The sequence below is a fragment of the Frankliniella occidentalis genome, unplaced genomic scaffold (assembly GCF_000697945.3).
Source record: "Frankliniella occidentalis isolate FOCC.00 unplaced genomic scaffold, Focc_3.1 Scaffold157, whole genome shotgun sequence".
Lineage (NCBI taxonomy): Eukaryota > Metazoa > Arthropoda > Insecta > Thysanoptera > Thripidae > Frankliniella > Frankliniella occidentalis.
Window position 1 is genome coordinate 122,968 of NW_026267283.1, and position 19,017 is coordinate 141,984.

General features: G+C 39.7%; 7 protein-coding genes across 8 annotated transcripts in view; 4 read left to right on the forward strand and 3 right to left on the reverse strand.

Annotated features, from left to right (window-relative positions):
- The window catches only part of LOC127750243 (gelsolin, cytoplasmic-like), a 6,187-nt gene extending 3,836 nt beyond the window's left edge, over window positions 1-2,351 (reverse strand). Inside the window, exon 1 of the mRNA XM_052271335.1 lies at window positions 2,012-2,351. Within this exon, the coding sequence (XP_052127295.1) occupies window positions 2,012-2,074 (63 nt within the window). The 5' untranslated portion in view covers window positions 2,075-2,351. The remainder of the gene's footprint in view (window positions 1-2,011) is intronic.
- A 159-nt stretch (window positions 2,352-2,510) lies between these two features.
- Window positions 2,511-3,246, forward strand: LOC113204806 (glutamyl-tRNA(Gln) amidotransferase subunit C, mitochondrial). Its single transcript, XM_026420122.2, has 2 exons — window positions 2,511-2,910; window positions 2,986-3,246. Exons 1-2 carry the CDS (start codon window positions 2,624-2,626, stop codon window positions 3,131-3,133), a joined length of 435 nt encoding a protein of 144 aa, XP_026275907.1. The 5' UTR covers window positions 2,511-2,623; the 3' UTR covers window positions 3,134-3,246.
- LOC113204804 (DNA polymerase subunit gamma-2, mitochondrial) lies at window positions 3,176-4,769 on the forward strand. 2 transcript variants are annotated; one of them, XM_026420118.2, is made up of 6 exons: window positions 3,176-3,392; window positions 3,476-3,726; window positions 3,810-4,004; window positions 4,090-4,264; window positions 4,369-4,592; window positions 4,664-4,769. In XM_026420118.2, the coding sequence occupies exons 1-6, from the start codon at window positions 3,176-3,178 to the stop codon at window positions 4,721-4,723; spliced, it is 1,122 nt and encodes a 373-aa protein (XP_026275903.1). In that variant the 3' UTR covers window positions 4,724-4,769. The 2 variants fall into 2 exon arrangements, with proteins under 2 accessions (XP_026275903.1, XP_026275904.1); XM_026420119.2 differs by lacking the exon at window positions 3,810-4,004.
- A 456-nt stretch (window positions 4,770-5,225) lies between these two features.
- On the reverse strand, window positions 5,226-8,022 carry LOC113204805 (ER lumen protein-retaining receptor). The gene is made up of 6 exons (XM_026420121.2): window positions 7,846-8,022; window positions 7,120-7,309; window positions 6,969-7,038; window positions 6,780-6,894; window positions 6,553-6,690; window positions 5,226-6,477 (listed from the first exon to the last, which is right to left on the reverse strand). The coding sequence occupies exons 1-6, from the start codon at window positions 7,934-7,936 to the stop codon at window positions 6,443-6,445; spliced, it is 639 nt and encodes a 212-aa protein (XP_026275906.1). The 5' UTR covers window positions 7,937-8,022; the 3' UTR covers window positions 5,226-6,442.
- Window positions 8,023-8,166: 144 nt separating this feature from the next.
- LOC127748715 (interferon-related developmental regulator 2-like) lies at window positions 8,167-13,028 on the forward strand. The gene is made up of 8 exons (XM_052271332.1): window positions 8,167-8,402; window positions 8,921-9,043; window positions 9,126-9,294; window positions 9,387-9,588; window positions 9,741-9,991; window positions 10,087-10,330; window positions 10,445-10,663; window positions 10,742-13,028. Exons 1-8 carry the CDS (start codon window positions 8,372-8,374, stop codon window positions 10,826-10,828), a joined length of 1,326 nt encoding a protein of 441 aa, XP_052127292.1. The 5' UTR covers window positions 8,167-8,371; the 3' UTR covers window positions 10,829-13,028.
- Window positions 13,029-13,283: 255 nt separating this feature from the next.
- LOC113204840 (protein prune homolog 2) lies at window positions 13,284-17,096 on the forward strand. Its single transcript, XM_052271331.1, has 11 exons — window positions 13,284-13,302; window positions 13,698-14,019; window positions 14,116-14,211; window positions 14,283-14,381; window positions 14,484-14,735; window positions 14,817-14,962; window positions 15,037-15,158; window positions 15,252-15,470; window positions 15,547-15,645; window positions 15,739-15,796; window positions 15,889-17,096. Exons 2-11 carry the CDS (start codon window positions 13,698-13,700, stop codon window positions 15,892-15,894), a joined length of 1,419 nt encoding a protein of 472 aa, XP_052127291.1. The 5' UTR covers window positions 13,284-13,302; the 3' UTR covers window positions 15,895-17,096.
- LOC113204766 (sister chromatid cohesion protein DCC1) lies at window positions 16,813-19,013 on the reverse strand. Its single transcript, XM_026420057.2, has 8 exons — window positions 18,904-19,013; window positions 18,456-18,632; window positions 18,202-18,370; window positions 17,888-18,116; window positions 17,616-17,804; window positions 17,415-17,537; window positions 17,152-17,329; window positions 16,813-17,070 (listed from the first exon to the last, which is right to left on the reverse strand). The coding sequence occupies exons 1-8, from the start codon at window positions 19,011-19,013 to the stop codon at window positions 16,965-16,967; spliced, it is 1,281 nt and encodes a 426-aa protein (XP_026275842.1). The 3' UTR covers window positions 16,813-16,964.
- Between the last annotated feature and the right edge of the window lie 4 nt (window positions 19,014-19,017).

The following is a 19,017-nucleotide window of genomic DNA, read 5'->3' on the forward strand; positions in this document are numbered from 1 at the left end:
CCACACCACGCCCCGCCACGCCCCGCCACGCCCCGCCACGCCCCGCCACGCCATCCGCCGGCCCTCACTACGTTGAGGCCCTACTCTGTGCGCGTCACGCCTCACGGCGGCTGCAGCTACGCCACTGGTTCGCGGACGCGCGCGGTCCCGGTGACTCATACGCGATGGACGCTTTCCCACCGAAAGCAGAACATCATCATCACAGCGGCGAGGAGGAGGAGGAGGAGAAGGAGAGCGGTGACTCGGAGTGGGGGAAAGGGGGGGGGGGCTGTCTGACGGGCCGCGGAGCAAGGGACCGTTTCCTTCCTTCCTTGGGTCGTAGAGTCATGCCCGACTCGCTACTTCCGTAGCGGCTCGATAGGAAGTCCAGGGCTCGTCTAGGGCTGTCAAATCCAATCACGCCCCCTTTTCCGTTGTTCCTTTGCACTGCAGGCCACAGAGGCAGTCTCCCCCAGTAAGTAGGGACTCTCGAGCCCTCGCGACGACAGCGACTCTGTGTAACGAGGTTTTCCTTTCTAGTTTTGGTCCCGCCCGCCCCCCGCGAGTAGACTTATTGCCGTTTGCATTGCAGGGGCTCGGCCTGGCCGCCCTGTTGTCGGGGTGACCCCCGGAGCGACCCGGGGCGAGCGGGCGGCGTCGGGTCGGCGGCGGCGGGGCGGGAGCCGGGGCAGCGCAATGACCCGTCCTTGCGCCACACGACAAGAGCGCGCCTGGAAGCCCGCCGCCGCCGTGCCGCGCGGCCCGGGCCCGGCCGGACCCGCCGTCGCGCCGCCGACCCGACGCCGAGGACACGAAACAAAAGCCGGTCACGGAATGCGTCGCAGCTCAAGGTGCCCTTTAGGGGCACTAGGACGAGGGGCACACGGCCGTCTGGCCGGCTCTGCGCCCTACTACACTTTTGGCGGTGTAGTTATGCTGTACCGCATGCGGGCGGGCGGGCGGGCGGGCGGGTGGCCTGCTCGCACGGAGCGCCGCCTCGGTCGGTCAGTATGGCGATCGTGGTGATAGGTAAGGCGAGCCCACACGCGGTTTGCAGCCACCGCTTGACCCGAGCTTAACTATACAAGCCATACGCCAACAAAAGCGTAGCGTGCTAACTCAGAAGCTCTGGGTCCTCCCTCAGTGACTCACTCACGGGCGCCCGTCACTCGTGTCATTCCCTTTTGTGCCTCTGTGCCCCCCACCCTTCATCTCCCTGCGTGGGATTTGCATGAGCTACGTAAGCTAGAGGCCGTGCATGTCGGAGGCACAACTACTCCCGTAAGAGGTCTTCCAGAAAGTACGTCCGTTTTTCTCAGATTCATCCATCAAATTACAGGTGCTCGACGCCTGCGAGACTCCGGGTAGGCCAGCCCGCGGTACACGTGTGCACTGCACACAAGATGTGGCCTACCCGTAAGGCGCTATGAAAGCTCGCACGGGCAGAACTTGTCAATTTCGGAACGGCGAACGACGGACGTACTTTCTGGACGAGTCCTAACGCGAAAGTCGAGCTCACAGCTCTATCGCAGGGGTGAGGGTGTCAGAGTCGATGGACGGAGCCCCAGACGGAGACGGCGCCACACGGACGAAGGGACGCAACAGAGTCCCCCGGGGGTGGACGGGGAGAGTTCCGTAGGGTGGCGGGTGGGGGTCGTGGGGGTGGCGTCGTGTCGCGGCCGGAGCTAGACCAGACCCAGGAGGAGTGTAATCTCGGGGGAACGGAAATCAAATTAAGAAGGCTTGTCTAGACGTGATGAGAGCGAATGGTTGGGGGGTGGAAAGATACTTCAATCACACCCTTCATTTTGGGGGAGAGGGTGGGCAACCCATTCGGCCGAGCGAGACCGGGTTTGAGTGAAGCGGAAGCGGTTCCCTATGGTCATTCCCCGACCCTGCTCGCTTTGCATGTCTCCGCCGTCACCGACTCTCTATCATTCTGCAAAAACTGAGGGTACCTTACGTGTCGCTGCATTCGAAAAAAACAAACAAACAAAGAACTATTCTCTTCGGCCCTGTGGCTTCGACTCACCTCGACCCTCCAGATCTCCAGGCCGGCCACCTTGCCCGCGTTGGCAAACTTCTCCTCAGACATGATGGGGCAGCACAGGTCCAGGCTGTGTCACTTTAGGGGGGCGCGCCGTCCCTCGCGTACACACGCTGCGAAAGAAACTTCGATCCGTCGATCGGCGGAACCTCTCCTTCGAAGACTTTTGGTCGGGGCCGTCTGTCGGGCGGCGACGGTCTCTCTGCTCCAGGATCGTGACGGGCTTGCAGGTGGTCAGGAGCGTCGCGACGCTGGTCCACTACGCTCCGTTGCAAAACTTCGACTGTGCTGTGCTCGGCTGGGGCGCCGCTGCTCTTCTGCTGCCGGAGGGGGCTAGGGGGGCGGGTGTGCGGTGTGCGGGGTGACCTGCCCCTCCGCGGCCTGAGCCCCGGGCCCCCTTCTCCTTCCCTTTCTCCTCATGCCCCCCCCCCCTTCCCTGCAACGCTCTATAGAGCAAAAGAGAACCTTGCCTTGAGGCTACGATTTAGTATGAGAAATCGCGACTCGTTATTCGAAACTGTTGTGTGCTGCTTAACCTCTACGGAGCTCATGGATTCTCTCAAGAGTTAAGAGTTAAGAGTGAGAGATTGGACAAATATGAATCAAATGCTCCTTTACAATCTGATTTCACGTTCGTGCCAAAGGGTTGTCATTCGCGCTAGCAGTGGACTCTCTTCAACACACAGGCCCCTTGAAGAGGTTGAAGGTTCCTCATCCGGAATTATTACTGAAGGGACAATAAAGCATCTTGAGAGGCTTTCCCTGGTCGATTTTGGTAACAAGAGAGGACTATCAAGGCTTGAAGAAGCTATCAAGTTTGCTGATCAGTTGGATGCTGTTGATACTACAGGAGTTGAACCCTTAGTCTCTGTCCTGGAAAATGAGTAAGTCAAACTTTTCATGTTGTTTATTTTATTGTTACTTTTCTTGTCTGATCTGTGTCGATACCAATTTTGCAGGGTGCTCTTTTTGAGAGAAGATGTAGTCACTGAAACCCCCAGTGCAAGTGTCCTTCTATCGACAGCATCTCAGACGGAGGAAGGCTATTATGTTGCTCCTCCAGGAAACATACCCTTAGTTAGCGGTGATCTGAATGAACTTAAATGAGTTCTGAATAATTTTATATTTGCATAAAATGTTAACAACATAATGTCTCTGAAAAAAATTTTACATCTGTGTGAAAAACATGGATTTGTGAAACCCCTTTGGCATGGCTCAGAGGTAACAAGGCTGAATTTTGGCCCTGTTGGTGAATTCCTTGTTAATAATGTAAGGCAAGAATGGCACTACAGTAGTGTCGTCAATCGTGATGAAAATTTTTATCCAGTTCAGTCACGTCTTAACCGATCAGATGGTCTTACAAATGGTATAATTGCATTATTTTTGAGCTTCTTGTACTTTAAACAAAATTAGCACATCTTAAAGTTATTAAATTCTTTGTTTGTGTAGATTTTGATGGGATACATGAAACTTATGACCACATTAAGAGTCTGTGTAATGGTACTCTACCATTTGGAATTGCACAGACCATTGCAGATGATAACTTAATGCTCAAAAACAGACTCCAAGCTGAACAACCTCATCAAGTGTTCAAACCAGACCATCAAACTTTTTTACGATCCCTCTTATTTGTATCTCCTAATGATGGAAGACAAGCATTTTACACCTGGCAACAGAAACGCAAAATGTGGTGGAGAAAGGTTTGATCAATTTCACATTTTATTAAGTTAGTTGCAAACTTATTTTAAAAATCTCATCTAACCCATATTTATTGTCATTTTAGTTTTCATCTCACCCAGGGCGCTTTTCCCTTTCCGATATAAAGGAGTCTGGAATGAATGATAAAATTAATGACAGTAGTGACTTGATGGTTAATATTCTAGCTGAGTTTGACTGGGGCTCTACAACCATAGAGACTATTCGCCTTTTACCCTTAAATTTAGGGGATCTGTCCGATAAACAAATCGAAATTTTAAAAGTGCAGTTTTGTTTTAAACTAAGTTTTATTATGTCCTATTACACTTGTCGTGTCTTTAATCTAGCTGATTATATTCTAATTTCAGGCCAAAGATGGGCGAAAACAAGTGTTACCTTTCTTGGTGGAATGCATTTTGTCTTTGGAAATTGCATCACTAGTATTTTTGTGTGATGCTTTTTTAGAGAATTCAAGAAGACAGTTGCTGAGATTACATCGGCGCCTTTCTCCTATAAAAGCTGGTTTTGTGATTAGTCTTACAGGTAACCTGAAGATAGGAAATTACAACAAATAACAATTTTTATAATTTGAATATCATATACTTAACTATATGGAGGTGATAAATCTTTGAGTATTCATTCTTCAGATTCAACTGTGGCTGATAGGCTTTTGGATGTAGCAAGACATTTGTCTCGATCATTGCGTCAGAATGGCTTAACTACTCTACTATTGTCTGATATTGCCAAAAAGTCTCATGACTCTCAACTTGCAAGAAATGATGAAATGGGTATTCCTTTTACAATTGTACTCACTGATTCAACACTGAATGATGGCATTATTTGGATGTATAGTCGTGAGACAACCTTAAAGGTAATTTCTGCAAAAGAATTGTGGTATTTTCATTATCTAATGAGAGTTTATCATTTTTGTGTTAATTTCAGGAGCAGGTGCACATTAGCAAAGTTCCAGAATACATGACATTACTTGTGAAAAACTACTGATGGTCATTGTGTAAAAATGAAAATAAATAGTCTTAATAAATATTTATTTTTAGGGTCTTTTTATTAAAAGGGAAAAATTCTGTCTTTATGCTGCAACTCTTCATGAACAAGTACAATTTAAAAAAAAATCAAAAACAACTAAAAATTAAGTGATAATATATAGATAAAGACTGCTATTTTTATTCAGACACATCTTCTGGATCCGAGTCATAAGGATCCAACAGCAAAAGTAATGCTGAAGGTTTCTTTAATGCTAGGTAAAAACACTATCCAGTTAGGAGAGGACTAGCAACACATTTGAAGACGTCGCCATTAGTCATGCTTTCCAGTTACTGGAGAATTATGTAATATTAATTGCAAGGAACCAGTATTGCAGAACAACCTAAATTAGATGACTCAATGGTCAACCATATACTACTTCCTTAGACACACTATGGATGTAATGGTTACTTTGTGGCCTGAATTTCAGGGCAGCTCTCTTAAACATAATAAATAACAACAATGAACATGAAATGATTTATATTTGGCTTTACTATGACACTAAATACTCATTGTCTGATGGAAATGACTTTATTGAAGAAAGCAACAAATATAGATGCTACCTTTCGCCTCTGTGAAAGATGCTGATTTAATGCTGTAGCTTCTCAAAATGTATCTGTTTAGAAAAACGTTTATTTGTGTTTGGAATACAGCGCTGATCACTTTGGTATTTCTAACATTTTTGAATGATGTTACAAACTCGTGTAATTGAAATAAACAACTGAAGTGGCTTTGAAATGACTCACAATTTTGGTAGGCCTACAAGAGTACTAGGCAAGGCATCTCTCTTCAAGATCTTTACTTTTCATTAACTTATGATTTTTCTAGGCTACAGTTTACCAGAACAGATTTTCTCTTTCACTCAGTCTCCTGTGAACATCTTTACAGCTGCCCACAATGTAAGAAAAGAGGTCACATATTTCAAAAAATTCATTTTCAAACTTAACTGACAAAACTTGACAATCTTTACTAGTACTCCAAAATACTTCTCATTCAGTCATGTTCAATTTAAGAATCAAAGTGGATAAAAAAAAATTGTATTTACTAATATAAAATGAGTTGTTGAAGAACTCTAATTCCTCCTCTACTAGTAGTTTTCATGTAAATTTGGATGTAAATATTAATGATTGAACAAATAATTATTTTTAACTTAAGTTCATTAGATCCCATAAAATAAAGGCTAAACAAAAGGAAAATGCATCTATCAATGCTAATATCTACAGATACACCAGGTACAACATCAGTTAATATTGTACCTCAAACACAATAATAGTAAAAAAGAAAACACACTTAATGTCAATTAAAAAGTCTTGGTAAACAAGAAGCACCATGGAAGTCATCCTTTCAAATGTAACCCATTTCACATGCTTGCTGAATTGAGAAGAAGTTTGCACAGGTGAGTGAACATAGCTGAAATTTTCCACCTTTCTGATAATGTATTCTATCACATCAAATACTCTGCAGTAAATACAAACAGATCATTCATATGCAGGGACCTTTAATAAATACTCAGCAGCACTTTAAATGGAAGAGCATCTCCCAGGTGATTTTTGCATTCCATATTGCAAGCTATCCCACTAAGCATTGCAGAGCAAATTACAGTATTGTACGTGCATTAAAGCAATTCGCACAAGGAAGTAAAAGGTTACACATCATGAGCTGTTGGAGATTGCCCAGGTTTTAGGCTGGTAGTTGGAGCTTCTTGCCCTTCAGCACTGGAACATAACAAAAGACATAAATTAATTAGGCATATCAATATTGCTGCATGAAAACTTTCTTCAAGTGTTTACCTTTGGTTACATAGAGGTAGAAGAAGTCACAGTACAGAACTGTCTGAACAACCCCAGCAACAATGGCGATGAGATCGTAATGACTTTCAGCGTAATAACGATAGATCCAGTTCAGCAGATATAATCCTCGGTAGGACCCTAAAGTAATAAAATAAAGAGGGCAACAAAGGAGAGTTAATATGATCTATCTTGGATTACTGGAGCAGCCCATTGGAGTACTTTCTTACCCAAAGCAAAGAGATAGTGGGATGTAATACTCTCAGCTTCTCCGGTTTTGGACACAAGGAACAGCTGGGGCAAAATAGCCACTGACTCCAAATAGATGCTGAAGGTCCACAGAATCTATACATAAAGAATTGAAGATAATTGAAAAATTTATCTTGGTCCTAAGTACAGCAAACAAAACTTCAGCATACCTCAAGAACAGCAAAATCATGATTGATGAGGAGAGAGAGAACAAATGAAGGCAAGATCAGGAATTCAACCCTGTAAACATAAAAGAAGATAAACATGCAGTCAAATTAAAATTAAAGCGGGGAACTTACAATTATTTAAACAATTATGTACCTGAACGTATCATGGTTGTGATCATAGGTTGCCTTGAACTTCATGTAAATTAAATACACTGTTGCGTAGGAAGCACATATGAAAATAAGCTTCATGAATGTGTTATATGCTGATATATAAGTACTGACGAGATCCAGGTAGCGAGTCGTGTAGACCAGTGCAAAGAGAAGTTGTGATTTTCCTGAGATTCCTGAAACAAAACGAGGCCAAAAGAAAAGGATTAACAAAAATATAAGTTGATTGAGAACATTTACATGAATTCAGGCATAGAGACAACTCAATGGAAAAAACTCAGCTGTTTCTGATATTAGCACGTATTCAGCTAGTCTAACAATACAACACAAAAAGACTGATCACAGTCTTGAAAATAAAAAAAATCGCCACAGATTGGATGGGTAAATGCTCGTCAGAATGGGACATTAAAACTAAACCCGGTCGAGAATAAACAATGAAGAACTAGCTGCCTTGCAGGCCGTGAAAAATACTGTCAGTAAGAGGTTAGCGCCACACAAAAACTTCCAAAATTAACAGAAAAATATTTGTGTATATAGGTATGCTGACAAGATACATTAAACATAATTTACAGAATTACAACGAAATGCTGCAAAATACAAATGATAGAGACCAAAGAAAACAGCAGACGTGTCTTTACTGGTCAAAATCCACCCTAGAGCCGGTAGCTAAAAGCTTATCACAGTGAATGTTTAATTAAACATGTTGTCTTACCAGCACATGATCGTGTTTTCCAAATCTTCACGAGAAGAATAATAATAGCTAGAAGATGGGAAAGATCACCCGTTAGCCTAAATATGTTCATTTTTATCGATTTGGTTCTCGCCAAAACACCGAAAAGTGACGTGGCCTGTCAAGCTCCAACAGCAGAGGGCAGCACAGATGCCATGCCACAGCCTGCTTCTGAGAAAGGAAAGGAGTGTCCTTTCAGATAATTTACGGTTTCTAAATTTCTCATATTTGTTTCTAATTCACTAACGTATATCAATGTGAATGGGCTTGTGTTTTTGTCAAGGTTGTTGCCGTGCACGCGGTGGGTAGGCAACCGTCTACGCGCCATATTAGCCTTGTGAAGAGGCTGACCCGTATGTTGTGAATCATCATGTGTATGAGATTTCACACGTTTGTCTTTTCATGCCAAGTTTCCAGATTTTTCAGAATACGTAGTATATCAGGTTGTTTACCTTCTTGATCATCAGTGTAATCCTTGAGGATATTAGGGAGGATTAATTAGTTTACCATGCCTAAAGGAAAACGCAAGGGAAAGTCAGGTAAACCTTGAGTTCTTTGGTTTTCACGTAGCCTTGAGACTGTTAAGCCACATTTTCGCTAAGATATCACTGCAGGAAATTTGAAGGACATGACAGTTTTTGTGATGTAGCTCTGATGCCTTCCTCTGTTTGTGTTTGCTGGAATGTCATTGTTGTTACCCGAGTGTTTCACAATATTGCGTGTTTTGATTTGAGATCGTGCTGTTGTTCTCTGTTTCTGCACGGATTTTACAGTTTTCCCTAATGTTTTTCCACATGCAGCCTCTCTTTGATCCCTTAATTAGACTTCTGAGTTGTTAGCAGGTGCAATGTACTTTTTTCTCTATCTGTATTCTGTTACTGTCTTGGCTTCTCAGTTGATGTTTTGGTTGACCTTTGGCTTTTCATTCTGGTTCCTGCTTTTAGTAGAGTGGAGAATTCCTATCAAACAGCATTTTTTGTATCTCAATGATTATGTTTGATTGGGAGCTATTCCACTGTTGCACAGTTTATGTCAAAAGTCATTTACATCTTTTCAGGGTCTTCAGCCCCTAAAATACGGCCAGATGGAACCCTTGGAATCACGTCAGACGAAGATTCTATGAATGATAATGCCAGTGTTATAAGTCTTGCTTCAGATTCAAAAAGTGTTGTTGAAGAAGGTAAGAATATCATTGAACTGAAAACAAGACCTTCGTTTCATCATCTCTTTATTTATGTGCAATTTTTCCGCTTTTGCTGTAGGAAATGAAAATGAAACAGATGAAACCAGCATTGAAGAAGAATTTGAAGAAAAACTACGAGACGCAATTGATGGTCTTAGTCAGAAGTCTGCCCAAGGACGAACCCAATGCATTGAAGCAATTTGCAAAGCATTCACCAAACGCTTCATTCCAGATTTTGTTGTTGACAGGTGATTTAAATTACTTTCTTTACAAAGGTGTTTGTATTTTTGCTTTCCAATTCATTAGTTTTGAGTTTTAAATTGTTCTTGTTATCTCATAGGCGACTGACGGTAGCTGATGGCATTGAGCGTAGTTTGAAACGAGGCAGGGGTGCAGAACAGGGTGCGGCTGCCCAATTAGCTCCCTTAATGTGTGTGCAGCTTGGTGTTGGTGATTGTTCAGAGGAACTTTGCCGTGATCTTACTCCCGTTTTGATGCTTGTTGCAAGAGACCCCTCAGTCCCAGCAGCAGCTCGAGCCAAAGTAAGTTGGATTCTGTCTAGTTTATTTATTTTTTGCTCTTACCCTGATTTGTTTGGAAGAAGTCTGTTGTCTGCTACTCAAATTAAATTATTTGTTTAACTTATGATATAATGTACAAATTGTCCTATCAAGTTTTTTATTTACTATTTTAGTGTTGCTGGGCCTTGGGTTTGTTGACCTTCCTTGCTGGAGGGGAGATGCAAGATGTTATGGAGAGAATGCGAGCCTTGGAAGCCATCTTCTCTGGTTCATACTTGAAAGGTGATGGGACCTTACCAACAATTACCCCAGAAGTTGGTGGCTTGCATGCAGCTGCTCTCTCAGCCTGGAGTTTGTTGTTAACACTAATGGCTCCTGGAGATGTCTTTATGTATATGTCAGATGAAGACTGTAATTACCTTCCGTGAGTTTCTTCAGTGTTTATTCACTTGATCATAGTTAAATTCCTGTCTTCTTCTTTTTTTTTAACGAAAACTTTTGATTTTTATCTATTTTTAGTGAGCTTAGTCAGCTAAGTGAACTACTGGAATCAGCACATTTGGACCTGCGGCTGGCTGCGGGAGAAGTCATTGCTTTACTTTATGAACAAGGGCGTACACACGATTCTGACTTTTGCTCAGACGTTACAGAGGAGCTTGTTGGCAAATTGAGACAATTAGCCACTGATTCGCACAAGTACCGCGCCAAAAAAGATAGAAAAACGCAACGCTCCTCATTTAGGGATATAGTTCAATATGTGGAGGTCAGTATAAAGATTAATTTTATTTTTAACAAAATACTCTATTTTAACTATTGAAAATTAAAACAGTTTGTAATCTTTATCTTTCATCACAACAATTTCATTTGAATGATGCAGGATGATGTTCCACCTGAAGTTCAAGTTCGATTTGGTCAGGAAATGCTCCTTTTAGACTCCTGGTGCCGTAAAAAGCAGTATGATGCTTTCTGTCAAGTCCTTGGCTCTGGCATGAACTTGCACCTAACTGAAAATGAGCTTTTAAGGGATGTATTTGAGCTGGGCGAGAAAGTTACTCCACTGACATACGCAAGCAATAAACAGACAAAGCAGGAAAGGGTAAGTTCCTCTGGAATCCTATGTTAATATATTTATTAAATCTGCCATTGTAACTTAATTCATTTCTCTCTCCCACAGCATCTACTGAATGCTGCAGCCTTCAAGGCAAGAACAATCTCCCGTGGAAAGAATCGTGACAAGAGATCAACTGTAGTGGCCTGCTAGATAAATTTCAAAGCATGTTAATATAGATCCCAAGTGACGCTACACCCATAAATTTAATGGTGGGTGCTGATAAGTTTAATTGTGCCACAATTGTTTGGAGCATGTGTGTTCTAACTTGACTTTACTGTTAACATTCTGAGTGAATCATCAAATATTTGAGTGACATTTCTGATACTTTTCATGCTTAATTATTGATCCTATATCATAAACAACCAATCGTTTTCTTGTTTTGTGCAAGAGTGTAAGTAAAATGTAAAGTTTATGAAAGAGGGAATGTGCTTGTCAAATTATATTCCAGTTGTAACTCTCTAACTGGATAGGTACAGTGCCAATTTTTATGTATACAATACCATATTGCGTACTGATTAGCACATTCCTGTTTAAATTCTGGGAGCAGTAGCACTACAATTAAAATGAAAAGACTGGAAAACAAATTCTTAACTATGATTTTTAAATCTGAAGTGGTTATTTGATACTGCGTAACTTAGTTTCTGGGATTGTTTTTGTGTGCTTCTGAAGTTATATGAACTTTTCATGACAAGCTTAATTATTTTTGAAACAAGAAATAGCTTTGTTTTAGGATTACAATTTTTATTGTAGCTGTAATTATATGTTGGGTCTCCTTTTTCTTTCATTGGTAATTTGTCTTTGTCTTCTGAAGCTATCTCTTCCCCTTTGAGTTATTTTTCACATCTTAGCATACTCATTTCAGCATTTTCACTACTGTCTTATCTTACATGACTAGGTATTTTTTCCTAAGGGTCAACCTTTAAGAATTGACCTTCAACCGTTTGTGAAAATACCAGTGTTGTAAGGTTTGTTAGTTAAAATTCAACATTCACAACTCTTGTATATGTTGAAACATGTTCTGAGATGGTTGTAGTTTTTTACTGGAACAATGATTTGTTTTTAAGTTATTTTGGAGAACCTCTTTGTTTTAGTGTGTTTGTATTCATTTTAGTCTTGTGGCGTTGCTTGGGTGCCCTAGATGAACTTCTTTGTGAATATAATCCTGGAAGAATTCCAGAAATAATTGTCTTATTTTTTCTTTCACAATGAAAATTCAAGCTTATAATTGGGTAAATTTGTAGTGAAATTTAAATGATTACTATCATACAGGCATGCGCAGGTGCTTTCCGTTCAATTGTACATAGATTTACTGCAAATTTTGCTGTGAAAAGTCGGAAGGTGTAATTTCATTGGAATGATGGGAGAAGAGAACTTATCAAACAAAAGACATATTTGTGACAAATCACTGCCACTATGTGAATTTGGAGCAGAAACTTATCACTTAAACCAAGTTTTCTGCTAGTGTCAAGACTCATCAAATTAAGAGAAATTTTTACTGGGTTTTTAATTTGCTAACCATGTATCTAATCATTTCTGATCTTATCTAAAATTTGTGGTTTGCATGTTAATTTGATGTTGGGTTATGCCCCATATTTTTAATTGAAACATGAGATGATTTCCCTCTGTATCACTGCCCTGCAGTAAATGTAAATGTGTAAATCAATGTGGTAAATAATTCTATCTTAATGGAAGTTTCTATAGAAAAGTGTAAAGCCCTTATGATCAATTTCAGTCTTGGTGAAGCCAGTGAAGCTGGAGCCACTCTGTCATTTATTTTGAGGAAACTGATTGGCCAAATGAGAACGGGAGCCAACTTCAAGCTGGTTTTAGCTAAGCAGTTTACTCAAAACAAATAACAGGGTCACTCGCTTCACCAAGCAAGACTTAATTCATCATGATGGTTTCAATCTTTATCTTAAATAATCAGTGTTCTCTTTATTTTGCATTTTTGTTTTGCCGTGTGTGTTTGTTTTGGGTGACCCCTATTAATAGAGTGAATTTAAAGATGTCAGTTTCATTGTATTGTAATATTTGTATTGTAATATATACAGTTTGCAATTGATATGTGCTTTGTCTCCACACCTCTGTCAGCAGTGCCTGGCAGGCCAGAGCCACTTCTCAAACAGTTCAGATTCCTAGCTCCCGATTGCCTCAGACCAAATGTTTTCTGTAAATTCTCCTGTTTCCAAAAGCAGCTGGTCTGCTATATTAGATGTACACGCCACCATTGTTCTTTACTGCTGCTGTCTTTGGTTTCTCTTCCCGCATCTTGGAATGTTGATATTGTATGCTTTCAGGGTACAAAATAGAAAATTTTGAAGAAAAATAAATGTTTTCATTTATTAAATAATGCCTGATTATATCGCCTCCTTTGCAGCTGTGTGAATACACCATTTACACATACACGAAGTTAAATTTTGATTTTGCGAGATGCTTGAGAAAGGGCCGCCTTTTCTCAAGGCGAGATGACTGGTGAAGAATTTTCGAAATTCGAAAGCCGCCGCCACCTGGGAGAGAGGGAAAGGGGAGGGGGGAGGACACCAAAATATTAAACAAAACACTACCGACAACATAGGGCGGATCGCGGATCAAGACATCAAGACGCGGTCAGCTACTGTCATTCAGTTAGTTGTCAAACTTTTTGCTTCAATGGAGGGGTCGGTGTTGTCGGTCAAGAAAAACTCCGAAGTAATAGATTGATTTGAATTAGTCTCTTAACGTTTGTTTTCATGTTGGTTTAGACCTTCCAAGGCAGCAACACTTCTCTGATTTTTCAGCTAACGTACCTCTTTTAAAAGTAAGTTTTCAGGAGGACACCGATCGGGCGCTGTAAAACTATTTCGATAGAAAGATGTTCTCTATATTTAAGCACAACTCATCATAAAAACTTTGGTTAAATGGAATCATTTGTCGGCCTCAGCTGAGGCTGAGGCTGCTGAGGTTTCTTTTAGGCATTTATTAGTTTTCTTCATGTTTTGTTTGATGTTTTCCTCATTTGTCTTCTTTTCTCATTAACTAGATGACTACAGTACAAGATGGTCTTCCCTATAGAACTGCGGAAGCATCCTCGTCATCTGAAGTACAATCTGAACTTATTAGAAGAGATACAACTAACGACCACCCTCTCAAAGATGTAGATCCTGATGAGTTTGAAGCTTTGGCTAAATATGCTATGATGCCAAAGGGGGTCGCTCTAGCAGCGTTTTCTCGGCCTAGCATTGATAGAAATGCTCCACTTCCTGATATTAAATTTGAGTCCAGAAATCGTGAAGATTCTACCATTAGCCTTGAAAGTTTAGATCTGGACCTACCTCCGCTTGATGCTTACAAAGTGGAAACAGGTAACTAAACAGACTCCGTAATTATTAATCTGTTTTTCTTTTGTCAAAAGGAAAGGAGTAAATGAGTTCTTTTTCTTCAAAATCTCTATTTTATAGTTGCCTTTCCTAAAAGTCCTCAAGAGCTACGGCAAAAGTTGGAGGCATCAGGAGTGCCATTGCCGTTAGAATACAGTTCTCCAGTTTCAAGTTCAGGTATTTTAACTGTCCTTTTTCAAATTCACTAATATCTTGTTCGAGAAGTAAAGCTTTTGTTCTGGTTTCAGAGACTTCTATCTGCTGCGATAGGGATGAGGATGAAGAGGATAGGTCCATGTACCAAGCATATCTGTCCCCCGACTGCAACAATGTTCAGTTAAAAAAAGGCATGTATTGCAATGAATGCATGATTTAGGTTTAGTGATCTTTTTTTTATTATTATAATTGAGAGAATTTTAAAATTTTATTTGTTTTATTATTCTTACTAGATCCGCTCTATCAAGGATCTGAAAGCTTACCTGGATCGAGCTTAAGCAGAAGACGGAAAATAAAAGTTACTGCGGATGTCCTTAGTTCTGTTGCAACTGATACTGATACTGCAACAGACACTACATTAACAGAACAAATGTATACAGCTCGGGATTCTTCTGCTTCACCTGGTGGGAGTGATACCGAATTAGACGATACATTTATGCCTGAAATGGACTCACCTGATGAATTAGAAGACTCCATTCTTGAGTGTAAGTGAGTGTGGCAAAGATTTTGTATATGTAACTAATTAGTATAGCACCTCTCTTAAATTTTATTCCCAAACCATTTAGGTCTTGACAATGTTGAGATGACGCCTGAAGCTATTCCCGAACTAACAGCTGCTGAAGAGCGAAGTGAGGCAAGACACTGGAGGACAGTGACAGTTGCCGGTGATGAGCGAAGAATTGATATGAAGGTTATTGAGCCTTACAAACGAGTAAGCATTAACACTTGTCAGACTCAAGTCAGTAGTCAGTAATGATTTCTCAAAATAGAATTCATTAATTTCAGGTTCTCTCTCATGGTGGTTATTTATCAGCTGGGTGCCACAATGCTATCATTGTTTTCAGTGCATGCTTTCTCCCAGACAAAAGCAGAGTTGATTATGATTATGTCATGGATAATTTATTCCTGTAAGTATTCTGTTTCATTATTTAGGAATTTTCTGTTTAAAATTTATTTTTTTATCCTGGTCTTTAAAGATTTATTAACATTATTTGTTTTAGGTATGTTTTAACCACTTTAGATCAACTGATAACAGAGGACTATGTTTTAATCTTCCTTCATGGGGCAACTCGACGAAGTGTTATTCCAACATTTCCCTGGATTAAAAGATGCTATCAGTTAATCGATCGTAGACTTCGCAAAACACTTCAAGGATTGTATATTGTCCATCCAACATTTTGGCTTAAAACTCTTGTTGTTATGACAAAGCCGTTTATTAGGTATGTTCTGTGAAGTTTAAAGTCATTTTCCTTGCACTAATTATAGTGTTGACATCAACTTTACTTTGGATTCCAGCTCTAAATTTAGCAGGAAACTACGGTTTGTTAACTCACTTGATGAGTTGTACGATCTACTGCCCTTGGAGCATGCTAGCATTCCTGATAAAGTCAAAAAGTAAGATTTGTACAGTATGTTTCCTCATCAAAAATTTTATTTAAGTATCTAGCTTAAAGTGTATAAATCACTATCCTGCATCTCCTTTTACAGATATGATGAAATCAAACGATCTATGAGACAGGGTTCAAATCTCTCACAGACAAATAGGGTATGTGCTTAATAGTATGAACACATCAGAGTGAAACTTATGACCAGAACTATCAATTAACACTGTTTTAATACTTTTTGTATTTTATCCAGGTGTAATATTATTTTATCAGAAGAAATTAAGGTAGTCCTATTTGCCTTGACTTGGGCATTTTGCATAGGTGGTGTACTTAAAAAGGAAAAACTAGTCATATATTAAATTCTTTGCCTGTTTTAGGCATCCATACATGTAAATGAATACAGTGTGATTGTTGATTAAATGTTCCTATTGCATGTGAAGTGAGTCTTAAGCTTTAGAATTGATTGGTGCCCTCTGATTTGCTTTTTCATTTTGCTGATATTTCCAATCTTACTGCGTGTCTCTGGTTCTGGTAAATTTTATTAACGTACGTACCATGTTAACCTAGGGTAAAGACCCCAACACTTTTCTCTTTCCACGGCCAATATCCATGAAAAAGGTGTTTTTTTAATATATTTTATCATTATAAGACCCATCCATACTCTGCTAATAAATTTCTAGGAGGCAAGGGGGAGGTCTTAATGTTCCAGTAGATTCAGTACTTCAACTATGTTTTTTTTTTTTTAGTTCCTAGTATTTTGTTTGTGCCACTCCTGTTTGAAAAATTATGCAAAGTCATTGTGAATGTACTTTTGCTACTTTTCTCCCTTTAGACTCGTTATTTTTATTAAGTTGGATAATGAGTTGAAGTTGTCAGTATTTTTAATAATAGTGATTTACTTGGTTGTGTTCATGAGAAAAAGAAATATTTTTGAGGTAGTAAATGCACTGTAAAGATTACTTCTGTATACTTTTACTCTAGTATGTAGTGGTAAATTTTAAATTTCTAGAATACTCTTATTCTAGATTTGTTGTTGGTGTTAGATATTATTTTTTTTCCATTGTGTGGTGTGAAATATGTGTGCTATGTCTCCAATGATCATCCTCAAAGTAGTTTACGCCATGCAAACACTTGTCGATTCCTCGAAAGAACCTTGTTGAATAATTAGTACAAGAACTATAATTTAAATTGTTACTAAATTTGCTCAGCTCTTGTAAAATTCTTTGCACCAAAGTACAAATTACAATGGCAGCTATTACAGCTATCTTTAAAATTTATGAGAAATACACTTACTGTACAGAAAAATTGGTGGAAACAATACAGATAACATTATTTGCCATGTCTTGCGCTGTAATACTTTGTTCCATTCAATGTTGATGCTCTTGCATGTTTAGTCAACAGCGCATTCACATTCATCTTGCTTGTGGTCAAACGCCTGGAAATAAAATGAGTTACAAAGGATGTCTAAATAATTGATGCTGGCACCTCAATATTCACCAAGACTACATAAGCTTACTCCACAAAAGGGCGGATATCATCAATAGTCCACTTCTCCCTTGCTTGAAACAAAACCTTAAATCTTTCGCCAATATCTTCTGGAAGCTCCCATTCGGGAAAATAGCGCACAACTTGTGGTTGGCATGAGGTATCTTTTATAGCAATACCTTCTAAATATTTCATATTTGTTACCATTCCTTTGGAGATATACAATTTTATACGGATTAGAGGTAAGAAAAGACAAGCAACTAGACTGCCACAATAAAACTCAAGTTACAGTACCTTCAGGTACACTTTGTTGCCAAGCTGTAAGAAATTCTTGTAAATTCCATTTTCCAGCAGGCCGAAGCAACACTTCACCAAGAACTTTGCAAATTCTGTCATCTCTCAGAGTGCAGGTGTTTTCTGCAACAATGTACTTTTCTGTTAGACACTCAGCAGTGACTGACATAATTTACGATCTAAGACAGAAACGTTGCTCACGATTTGGGTTTTCTGAAGTATACCAGTCCATCAGATGATTTAGTATGACTTCTGGGACAAGATCATTTAATGTCTCTAAAACTTCATGGCGAAGCACACCATTTATTGGCCACGAGTTTTCATCAAGAAGACTAAGAATTGAAGAGAGTACACGGAAGTGGTAGTTAAATTCTAAACACCTCCAAAAACCTTGATAAGAAGAAAGGGACTTTTTTTTACGTATTTGTGAAGGAAATATTGACATCATGAAATTTGAAGATTCAAGAAGGTACCATCAATGCAGCACGCAAAGTTTTCTTTCAGGGCTGCGTATAATTCCTCTTCGCTTGCCTGTATTTTATGAAGTAAATCATGGAATGTGAGTAATTTCACACCACTCTCTTTGATATCATCTTCATATTCGGGACCACTATACTGTCCTTTTTCAAGTAATGATCTTAACTTCTGAAGACGTGGACCACAAGGTCGTACTTCAAGGTACTCATAGAATACTTTCACAACCTTTGAAAATTATTTGAAGTTAGGCCCACAAAGCTGAGATTTAAAATGAAATCCACATGAAATCAAATATTTTAACAAGTCTTACATTCTTTTCGGTGAGACTTCTGTCCTCAATTGAATCATTTGTGTCTTGACTCCAGAGGATTTCAGGTACTAGTGCTAATGAATTTGATATTTCAGCAGTCTTAACTTCAAAAGTCTTGTTCTTAGTGCACATGACTGCACTATCATTTTTGTCACCCCTGAATGCCAAACTATGAAAAAGAAAAACTGCTATGAATGTATGAACAGATTATCACTGAAATGCCAAAGAGGTTTGAAGTTAATTGGGCCACTCACCTGTCACCATTATTAAGCAAACCTAAAAGATTGTTATCCAGCTCCAGCAGCAGTAAGTTTTCTTCCAGCTCACTTGATTCTGAAAAACTCAAAACCTGCGTAACAGGTGTCAAGTCTTTCTCCGACACTTTGGCATTAGTTAAAACAGACAGAACTTCCTCAATTGTTCGATTGTATCTGCAAACAAAACTCATAATTTACCTATGACCAGTTAATAATAATAGAACTTTCATCAGATCTAATATAAATAAATAACAAGATTCATTTGAAAAGGTTAGAGCTGAAGCAGTTGATCTATTACACTAGAATGTACGAAAACAGAACAATGACAGTTCAAGGGAATCATTGGAAAAACCATTCCGTTTAATTCTATAAGAGAATACTACACAATATATTTTTAGTTGTTATCAAATTTGATTAAAAGTTTATAAAAACATTAGTTTCATACTTAGACGCCATGTTTCTCGTCTCGCTAGATTTCCCGCCTGAACCACGGAAGTTAGAGGAAGGGGATGTGAAGTACCCCCTCTCCTCTTTTTCCAAGTGGGTGCTTTTCATTTGC